Genomic DNA, 11,008 nt, shown 5'->3' with positions numbered 1-11,008 from the left:
AGCCTATGGAAACAAAAACTCTTTCATCTTCTCAATATTTAAGAGCATAAAGGGATCCTGAAACCAAAAAAGTCTGAGAAGCACTATTAATTCTAACCACATTTTGAAGATAAGGAAACTGAGACACAGTGGGGTGAAGTGTCCAGCCAAGGAACACACAGTGAATTAAGGCCTGGACTCATTCATGATCACAGCACAAGATAGAGAACTTAGGCTCAATCATATAAAATGTGTGTGTGTGTGTATACATATATATATTTAATTCATCTCAACTTTAAAATGCAAGGGCAATTTTTACTATTTACCTAGGGCTATTGTAGCAATCAAATGAGATAATATATGTAAATAGTATATAAATGCTAGACAGGAGATTAATATAAACTATTATGATAGCACCTTGATCATGATCCCTTAGAAAACTATTTAAGCACTCTACAAAATCTAGGTCATTTTCCTTACGTACATCCTCACAAACCCCTCCCCCACTCCCAACCAGTATTTTGCCCCAAGAAATAACCTGTCTGGTATTAAATCTATCTTACATAAGGACAAAAACACTGTAATCAACTGTGACCTACGTGAAGCCCTTTGAAGATAGAAGATTCAGTCCCTATCTTTACTTAAAAACAAACGGTTGTCATGCTGTGATATAACTAAAGATCCTCTGTTCATTTAAAAATTTGCTCCCCACCGATTTCCCCCCTCCACATCCCTCTCCTCGCCCCACCCACTCCATACTTCTACCAGCTCTCCTTCCGGTCCCCTTCATTCAACTATCACCTACACAGGAAACAGTGACTTTGTAAAACCTGAACCTTTTCTCTCAGTTCTCTGTGTGTGCCTGTTTGGGTAAGATAAGTGAATCTAATAACACTGTTGACCACGCCTCATTTTTGGTGGCAGACTTGACTGTTTGACCTACAGGTGTTGATTCTTTCATGCTCCTTAAAAAGTGCTTGGAAGTGCATTTACTGTAAATATTTGAAGTGCTCAGGCATGGTTGAAAACTGGAATCTAACCTCATTACTTGTCCAGTCCTAGCCCAAAGCCTGCAGGCAGCTGAGGCAGAAAGGGATTTTTTCCCCCTCTAGCACTAAATATTGGATGGGGGAGGGGAGGGGGGGGGAGATGGGAAAAGACCCCAGCAGTGATAGGTTAGCTTATTCTAGGGCAAAGTCTTCCACGTCACTCACCCCACCCTCCTCTCACCTTCTGGAGCTTCTAGCTGGTGAATCTTTTGACACCAGGATCCACTACGCCTGAATCTCTCAAATAAGCCCTGAAGAACCCCAGGTACGCCATTAGATGTGGGAACCTTCTCCCTTAACACCCCCGGCTCCCCCCATCTCCCCCCCATCTTTCATACAAAGAGGAAGAGTTCTGACTCCATGGAAAAACATAATTCTGCTTTCCCATCTGTTTCTATACATTCTCCACCGGGGAATTGAAAACCCATTGGGCAGTGGTGTTGAAAGCCTTGCAAGCGAGGTTAGCTTTTCCAGGCACCGCAAAAACAGGGATCTGAGGCTGGCAAAGTCGCTGGTGTGAAAAAAAGGGGATGTGTGAGAGTATTTAATCTGCAAAGGGGCTGGATTCGTGGATTAAGAATTTTTTTCCCCATTCCTTACCTCTAAAATTATTTTACAGGTCTTTATGCTTATCAGTATTATTTCCCAATACAGCTGTGTGATTTCGAATTTGGAGAAAAAATGCATGACCTGGTCTTTAACTAGGAAGGGGGGGGGGGGGTAAGAGGGGCTGAAAGAGAGAGAAAAAAAAACGCCGAAGAAGCCCCCCTCTTATGACCAAAGAGGTCTAGTTTTTCCTTCTCTTTAAGGACACTTTTGCTAAATTGCCTCTGAGCCTGTGTGTATGTTCCTACAGTACATGCATTGGCTGTATATATGCATAGTAAACATTTTCATAGAGCTTACTATTTAAACCAGCCTCTTGCAGGACCCTAATATTAAAAAGATCCGACTGACTTGGGCACCCTGCTGGGTTTGGTGCTCAGAGATTTGATTACTAAACTTCTGGCTCACCACACGGACAGAGGACTTGAGTCCAAATCTCGACTCTGCTACTTATTAGCTGTGTGGCCTTGGTCAAGTGACTTCTCTCTGGGCCTCAGTTTCCTCAGCTGAAAAATGAAGGATTTGGACTTTATGATCTCCGGGGTCGCTTCCAACTTCAAATGTATGAACGGGGTCCAACCGCGCACAACTGCCACCTTCCAAAACCTTCCCACGGCAAAGGCCGGAGTGGAAACTAGACTGCGAGAATTCGGAAGCTTTTCTGTTCATTTTCTTTTCTTTCTAGTTACTAACTCACCCCCACCCCCTAGTTTTTACCCGCTACCCCCTTCCCAGCATTCGATTAAGGAAATCTCCTAGGACTGAGCTGAGAGTCTTTCCCTTTAACCTGGCTGGGGGGGTGGGGGTGGGGTAGAAAGTGAGTCAAACGAAAGGGCCGGAGGAGGCGGAGGAGGAGACGAGGGTGGGACCCGCCACCAAAGACATTGACAGGTGTTCTGCCTGACCAATCCTGGGGGCCGGACCACTCCACCACCACCCCCAAGGGTTTCGTCTTTTCCTGGGCTGCCAATGAGCAACCGAGCTGAGCCTTCAAGTGGGAAGAGTTAGGAGCCTGGGTTCTTACTATCGCGGGAGCGACATTTTGCGGTGGTTACTTGAGGGGTTTCAGTGAAAAGACTTGGCTCTCTCGGACCGACCAGGTGCAGAAGAATTTGTGTCCTCAGGGGCTGTGCTAGTTGTGTGTCTGGACGTGCGGCATCCTGGGGTGGGAGGGAGGGAGGGGTGTCCCAAACGGTGGTCATTCTGGTCTGATTTTCCAATAGCTTATTATCTTATTAGAAAGATCTGGAGATTTTCACCATCACCCTAAGAATAAGGCTACCCCAGCGCCACCACCATCCCCACTTAAAAAAAAATCAAAACAAAACAAAGGAAAAAACCCAAACGATTCGAAAGATCAAAATACATATATATCCAAAGAGAACTGATGGAAAAATCAAAAAATTTCCGGATCGATGCTCTGCTAGCAGTCGACCCTCCGAAAGCCACCTCGGCACAGACTTCTCCGCTGGCTCTGGTCACATCTCTCTCCGCCTCGGCGGCCACATCTGGCAACAGCAGCAGCAGCGGCGGCGGCAGCAGCAGTGGTGGTGGCAGCAGCAGCAGCAGCAGCAGCTGCAGCCCCCCTTCCTCGGAGCACCACACTGGGGGCTCGGACTGTCTAAGGACGGAGAGCCCGTCCCCACCTCGGATCCTCGCAGCCCACTGCGGACTGGTGCCCAAGCCAGGTTTCCTGAGCAGCGGCAGCGGTGCCGCTGGCCATCACCATCACCACCCGGGTGCTGCCGCTGCAGCCGCAGCAGCGGCCGCAGCCGGGGGGATGGCCCTGGGGTTGCACCCAGCCCAGGGAGGAGCGGGGATCCCCACCCAGGCGGCTCTCTATGGTCATCCCATGTACAGCTACTCGGCGGCGGCGCTGGCCGGCCAGCACCCGGCTCTGTCTTACTCCTACTCCCAGGTGCAAGGGGCCCACCCCACCCATCCCGCAGATCCCATCAAACTCAGCGCCGGCACCTTCCAGCTCGACCAGTGGCTCAGGGCGTCCACCGCAGGCATGATCTTGCCCAAAATGCCCGATTTTAACTGTGAGTATCTGAGTGCTAATGGGACCAAGGCGCAGGCCGGGTCGGGAGAGGGAGAACTAGAGATGGGAAGCAGGTGGGAAGAAAAAAATCAGAGATTGGGGGTGAGGAGAGAAACTGAGGTTTGACCCTGGCTGTACTTACTCGGCCCCCTTCTTTGAGCGATTCCAGTGAGAAAGAGAAGGGAAAAAAAAATCTGAGATTCGTTGGGGCCTGTGATAATTTGTATCCAGGTTATAGATACTCAGCGAGGATTCTAAACCAAATGATTAAAATGGCAACCGTGCAGTCCCTTTTCTTGTTGTTGCTGTTTGGTTTTTTCCTTGGAAAGTGAGAAAAGGAGATGTGAGCCTGAAGTCTATCAGGATTATAACATAGTTATGCGGAGCGAGGAAGTAACTTGACATAAGTTAAGAATTATATCCGGCTGGGCAAACTGGTATCCATTAAAAAGATTTCCTTGGGAAAGTGGGCCCCCATAGTGCATGCAGGCTTTTGTGGAGAAACCCCCTCAGTGGTAGGAGCTCAGGCCCTGGTGAACCTACAGGGCCCACATGTTGCCAAGTACTGCAGGGACTCATAGTTTTGGACTAATTCTGCAGCTGACTGTCTAGTTCTTAGGTGCTTTGGAGGGAGGGGGATGGTTGAGGGCGAGAGGTACTTCGGTGTGACTGGGCCGGAAATTATTTCTCGAGTGGAGACTATACTTTCCTTGTGTCAACGAGATCCCATTCGGAAATATTTTGAGCAGCCTATATCAGTCGCGAGTGAGAGTCTGAGGGTTTGAAAGAACTGATTGGAATTGAAGCTGATCTAAGACTTGGGCAATGGTGAAGGTCTCTGTCTCTAGACCGACAGCAGCTCACCTCGGGCCACCCCCTTCAAGGCCGAGGAGAAAGGCTCGATGGACTTTTAAATCCCTCTGCAGATCCCTAGCTCAGATGCTAGTTTTCTGGTGGAGATGGCAAAGCCTTCAATCCACTAGGGTGTAGGTTTACTTAGCCCCCTGCCAGAAGGATAGGAAGGTGTATATGTATTTATTTTTTCTGAGGCCCTACGCCTAAACAAAAAGGACCCATTGTTTTCGTCTGAATGGGTTTGTTTAGACTGGGGAGATGCAGACCTGAGGAAAAGAGAAAAAAAAAACCCAGAAAAGAAAAACGTGCCAGAAGACTGCCTCTTTTTCAGGGAAGCTTGATTGTAACTGCACTAAGAAGGGTAGTGATAATGGAGACTGGAAAAAAATCACAGGACAGTGAGAAAATCCCAACTGAGTTACTATTTGTTCACCGGACACTAGTCCCTTTTCCCCCTTGGCTCTTTTAACAGGTTAACTCCAAATGAGGTAATAAAACTACTTTCCCTCTCCTATACTTTCCCCTGAACAATTGCAAGATTTGTATTCTTCTGAGGTGGAGGCGGCTGTTTTGGGTTTCTTTTCCAAAAAGCAAAAGAGACGGTGAACTCCAAAAAATAAGAGAGCAGTCAGTTGGGGGAGGGGGTAGCAACCTTCAGCTATCTCAGTGTTTTGCCCAAATTCCTGGCCCATCATTTTTTTAATGCTCTTTTGTAAAAAAAAAAAAAACAGCAATTTTTTGTATGCCATTTATATCTGCGTTTTCCTAGATTGGAGATACTTATTCATTGTGGTGGTGGTGGAGGGGTGTGTGTTTGAAATTTGTTGTGGTGAGGACTGCCAGATCTTACTGAGCCACTAAGGTCAGAAGCTTTGGACCTTGAGGGAGTCCTAGAATTTTCATTAAAATCTATATATGGAAAAATTTTTAAAAATTATATAACAAATGGGAAAATAAAAAATCACCAAGCAGGTAGTTTCTCTTCCAATTGGTATGGGTAGGGGTACCTCCCTGAAACCTCTCTGGAAGTTTGTCTTTCCTGTATGGATTCTCCAACTATCTTTCCCCTCTAGCACCTCCATCCTTGATCCATAATGATTAGATTAAATTAAATTAAGAAACAAAAGCGGCCTCCCACTTTAAGGTCAGAAAACACAATTCAAATACAATCATCATGAAAGCTAGCCAAGGAGTACAAACTGATTCCCAGAGACACCTCCTTCTGCAACTGTTGGAAACTTGTTTCGTTTACCCTAAAGTAGCTTTTTCTCATCCCCACTCCATTGCAATTTCTCAAGTGGTCCCCTCGGAGCCTCTGTTTTAATTAAAGTTCTAATGTATTGTCAAGTTGGGAATTCGGAGCCTTGTGTAACTAAAGCGGGGGGCGTGGACCTTTTTAAATAAAGCAAATTGTCACTCCCAAGGGAGACTGAGCTCATCCCACCCTGATCCCCAGTCCTTTTTCTTTTCTTTCCTTTCTCCCCCCTCCTTTCTTTTATTATCTACCACTTGTCGGGCTCCTGGGAAATCAAGGGGAGTCTCATTTTGAGGTCATAAAATTCCCTGTGATGTAACCGTGCGAAATTATGTAAATAAAACCACTGTTTCAAATAGCCAGTTAAGCCCTGTCAGCACCGACAGGTTGGGTCTTTAATTTGCGTAATTAGAGTTTCCCAAAAAGGGCCTTTTTTTTTTTTAACCTCCTTTCTCCTCCGTCCGTATACTCCTTTAATACTCAGAGTGGGTTTTATTTTCGCTGGAGAAAAGACCATGTATGTATTAGAGCCCAGGGCTAGAATTAGGGAGGAGGCAGAGTTGTGTCAGACTGGCTGAATTTTCCACCATCTGGGTTTTTGCCCAACGGGATGAGAAAGGATGTATATGTGTGGTTTCATAAGTAGACGATGAAGCATCAGGGAGTGACTGGTTTTTCTTTTCTCAGGGCACCCTCCTCTCAAAGCTACCTGCAAGATGTCAGAACTCCTAGGCACAGAGAAATATGACTAAAGATTTGGCACAATTTTAAAAAGCGACAATTCTGGTTTCATTTTTTCAAGTCTCAGCCTTTGAATCCCGATGGCTGCAAGCTGCTAACAGGAAATAGCTTCAGGTCCTTGGAGAATGGTTAGGGAGTGCAAGCAAGGATTGGAAACATAAAAGAGGAGCTAGGAGTCAGCCTTATGGTCTGGGAAGGCAGCGGACTTAACTGAATATTTATTGCTGCGAGCATTTGTTGGTTTGGGAGAAAGAAAGGAATCTAGTTCCTCAGAGACTTCCCTCTTCTATTGATTCTCTCTCTACTCCTCCCTACCTTTGCAGCCCAGGCACAGTCTAACCTTCTGGGAAAATGCCGACGGCCCCGCACTGCCTTCACCAGCCAGCAGCTGCTGGAACTGGAACACCAATTCAAGCTCAACAAATACCTATCCCGCCCCAAGCGCTTCGAGGTGGCCACTTCGCTGATGCTCACAGAGACCCAGGTAGCCATTTCTGTTTTCTCACTTCGATGACTCTCACTCTACCTGCCACAGAGGTCCTCGGTTCCTCCCTGCCCGCCCGCCGCCCCCCCCCTCCACTGCAGATCTCACCCCACCATTACAGGTATCCCTAGCATAACTGAAAAAGCCCGTGCTGTTGCCAGGATTTGCCCAAGTTTGGAGAGAGGGTGATTCTTTTCAGGCTGTCATCCCGAACGCCAGGCAAACTCACCCCAGAACATCTGGCTCTGTTGGCCTCCCACTTCCCTGAGTGAAGACAAGAGTTGGAGGTCTCTTCCTCCTAAACTACTTAGTCATTCCGCCTCTCTGTCTAGGCGTAGTGGCCGGGATTTGCTTTCTCCTCCAGGGACAGGTTGGAGCGAAGAAAAGGAGAGAGAGACAGAGACAGAGGCAGAAACAGAGAGAGATGGGGAGAATAATGAAGGAGAAAGGGAAAAGTGTGAGGGCCAAAGTCACTACAGGAAGGGTTATTTTCAGTGAAACGGGGAAGGAGGGGTAAAGGCAAGAAATGAAGTGGATCTTGTTCTAGCTATCAGCAAGGGACCCCTGAGGACACAGATTGGCTGAGGGTAAGAAAGTTAAGACCAAAGCTTCACATCCTAAGTTGTCCGGAAAGGAAGCTTTTCAAGAAAGGAAAGCTTAAGAGGAGCCAGAGGTGGCCTTGCTAACCTCTAGGCTTTCTGTTTCTGTACTTCAGGTGAAAATCTGGTTCCAGAACCGAAGGATGAAATGGAAACGGAGCAAAAAAGCCAAGGAGCAGGCGGCGCAAGAGGCTGAAAAGCAGAAGGGAGGGGTGGGGAAAGGTGGAGGAGGAGAAGAGAAGGGAGAGGAGGACCTGCTGCTACCCTCCGACAAGAGCAGTGGCCGCCGCCTTCGGGACTTGAGGGACAGTGACCCAGAGGAAGAAGAGGAGGAGGAGGAGGAGGAGGCAGGGCATTTCTCCTATAAGAACAATAACGCTACCCACTCCTCGGATTGCTCCTCAGAGGACGATTCTCCACGCACAAGACCTGCGGGACCCGGGCATCAGCCCCCGCCCCAATGAGGAGCCAGTGCACCCTGCTGGAGTGGGGAAGCAGAGATGGAGTGTGACCTTGCCCTCCCAACTCCCCTAACCAATAGAGAATCCTCCAGTTGGCCCTGGTCACATCTAGGACTTGGGGAGTTGACAACTCCTTCCATTCAGCAACTTGCAACCCTGATTTCTCTGACCAAAAGAGGACTGGGAGGGGGGCAGGGAGGGCAGGGAAGGATCTTTCTTTCCTTGACTGTTCCATCCATGCTCCCCAATTCTCATCTCCACTTTCTATCTCTCTGCCTTCCCCAAGATTTGGGGGGGCATCGGAGGGTGCACCCAGAGTTGGTGTGCAGGAGATTGGTAAATCCAGCTGCTGCCCCTGGAAATGGATGAAGATCTGAGGACTCCTCCACTCCACCCTGGGATCCCCCTAGGACCTGAAAGTCCTGGCAATTTGGGTCGGTTTGGGCTACATTCAGCTGCTGTTGAGATGAACTAAAGAAGGAAATCCAGGGGAATGTTCAAACTTGAATCTCTCTCTTTTTTTTAATTTAATTTTGTTGTGGTGGTTGAGTAAGTGGGGGGTTGGGAGAGGAATGTAAGGGACCCCATCATACTTGGAAACCCTTACATCTCCCCACCAAGTAGAGAAAACTTACCACACAGTGTTAAGTGACATTTAAAACTTGAATCGTGGAACCGCTGTTCTTTTGCTGAGTATTGAAAAAATGTTTTGTGCTTATTATGTATCACAAGGGGAAAAAAAACAACCCTTTATGTCATGAACGTTCAAACTGCTGGAAATCTCAAGATTGTACTGTCTTTATTTTTGTATATTGTATTTATAAAAAAGATACCTCTACTTATGCATGCTAAATTATTATTTAGCTTCTCCCATCGTCCATGATGGAATGTAAAATAAATTGGTTTTATACTAGATCTGAGTGTAAATTTCAATGCTTAAAAAAAAAGAATGTGATCCAATTCAGTTTAAAAACACACTTATTATTCGTCTCCTAAATTTCCAGCCTTGTATTAGAGCTAAGAGTTCTAATAATAAATAATAAGAGCTAAGAGCAGGAGCTCTTAACTTTTTGTGTGTCATGGATCCTTTTGGCCCTCAGGTTGCCATAGCTGAAGCCTACAGATCCCTTCTCAGAACGTTTTTAAGAAAATAAGATTTATGACATAATCAGTTTAATAAATACAATTTAAAATCCCTAGGATTACAAAGGAAGCTATTTTAAAAGTTATTAAAATATGAAAAAACAAAAACAAGTTTCCTGGCCCCAGGTTACAGCCTTGTCCCTGGGGAGACAAAGATAAAACCCTACCAGAAGTTTTGCCATTTTATCAGTGATTGAAATGAACATATGAAGGGTCACAACTTTGGGCCTCTATTGTGTAAAGTTCTTTTGTGTATTGAACTGGAGTGTGAGGGTGAGAAAAGGTTGAATGAAATCAGAATTGCAAACTAAGATGAGAGCTTAGAGATACATCCAAGATCTAAACTATGCATCAAGGGAAATCCTTGGGCACTTGTTTTAGGTACCTTCCTACTTTAACTTTCCTAAGGGAAAGTCTCCAGTTTTGTGCTGTGCATCTCTATGGATCCTTAACTGACCTGGAAAAGCCAGGAGGACTAAACATGGACCCAGAATGACTATTCCCTCCTCATTCTTTGTATTCATTATCTTTTTTTTTATATACTATATTTATATGAGTGTTTCTCTAGTCCTCTGAGTTTTTCAGAATTATTTCAAAAGTCTCATAAAATAGGCACTGGTGTTATTTTTAGATGAATTTTTTTGTCCCTTTCCTGCTTTTCTGAAGTCAATTATCCTTTATTAAGTTTTAAATTTTTAATAGATTCTTCCAACCCATTGCCCCTGCTTCCTCTCTTCCCTTTGCCTAGCTAGTAATAGCTCACTTACAGATCTGTGCAAATTTGCAGGAGAACAAACGTGAGGAGAGCCAGTCAAACTGCAGTAACATTTCACACTGGAGCTGCAATGGCTTTGGATTAATAAACCTCTGCAATGTGTCTCATCAATCACACAGGGGCTGCAGAAGGGCGGCTGGCCATGTGCTATGCACATGGAGGACAGAAACCCTGGATCAAAAAAGCCTGTGGTTGCTGCTGCTGTTGCAGTTTCCCATCCAACCTACTGCCACAAACTAGTGTGCCAGGCTGGAATCCCCAAGCAGCCTGGGAGAAGGACCAGGGCATAAGCTGAGAGACCTGAAAGAGTTCATTTGGGATCCTCCTACCTTTCTCCATTCTGGGTGGAAGAAAGGCCTGAGCTGTGAGTCAGTCTCTGAGTTAAGTCTCTGCCCCAATTTGAGGCACTTTTCTCATCTGTTTATATATATTATATATGTATACATAATATGCACACATATGTACATATATTCTGCTCTTCCTTGTTTTAGAAAACGTCAACCTCTTCAACACTCTCTAGGGGAAGGGAGAGGAGAAAATACAGGTAGCTTTTCTTCCTTCCTTCCTTCCTTCCTCCCTCTCTCCCTCTCTCCCTCTCTCTCTCTCTCTCTCTCTCTCTCTCTCTCTCTCTCTCTCTCTCTCTCTCTCTCTCTCTCTCTCTCTCTCTCTCTCTCTCTCTCTCTCTTCTCTCTCTCTCTTTCTCTCTTTCTCTCTTTCTTTCTTTCTTTCTTTCTTTCTTCTTTCTTTCTTTCTTTCTTTCTTTCTTTCTTCTTTCTTTCTTTCTTTCTTTCTTTCTTCTTTCTTTCTTTCTTTCTTTCTTTCTTTCTTCTTTTCTTTCTTTCTTTCTTTCTTTCTTTCTTTCTTTCTTTCTTTCTTTCTTTCTTTCTTTCTTTCTTTCTTTCTTTCTTTCTTTCTTTCTCTTTATAAACACTTGGGTGTCCACCAGCTGCCACAGCCCTGCCTCCTCCCCAGTTGATAAATGCGTTCAGAAGGGTCTGGTATTTCATTTGGGTGATT

The 11,008-nt window shown here is 45.7% G+C and overlaps 1 protein-coding gene across 1 annotated transcript; it reads left to right on the top strand.

Annotated features, from left to right (window-relative positions):
* The first annotated feature begins 2,483 nt into the window (after positions 1 to 2,483).
* MNX1 (motor neuron and pancreas homeobox 1) lies at positions 2,484 to 8,988 on the top strand. Its single transcript, XM_001364840.4, has 3 exons — positions 2,484 to 3,679; positions 6,853 to 7,013; positions 7,729 to 8,988. Exons 1-3 carry the CDS (start codon positions 3,022 to 3,024, stop codon positions 8,074 to 8,076), a joined length of 1,167 nt encoding a protein of 388 aa, XP_001364877.2. The 5' UTR covers positions 2,484 to 3,021; the 3' UTR covers positions 8,077 to 8,988.
* The last annotated feature ends 2,020 nt before the right edge of the window (positions 8,989 to 11,008 follow it).

The sequence above is a fragment of the Monodelphis domestica genome, chromosome 5 (genome assembly GCF_027887165.1).
Source record: "Monodelphis domestica isolate mMonDom1 chromosome 5, mMonDom1.pri, whole genome shotgun sequence".
NCBI classification, from domain to species: Eukaryota; Metazoa; Chordata; class Mammalia; order Didelphimorphia; family Didelphidae; genus Monodelphis; species Monodelphis domestica.
The sequence above is the reverse complement of the archived record's forward strand: the minus strand, read 5'-3'. Positions and strand labels throughout refer to the sequence as shown.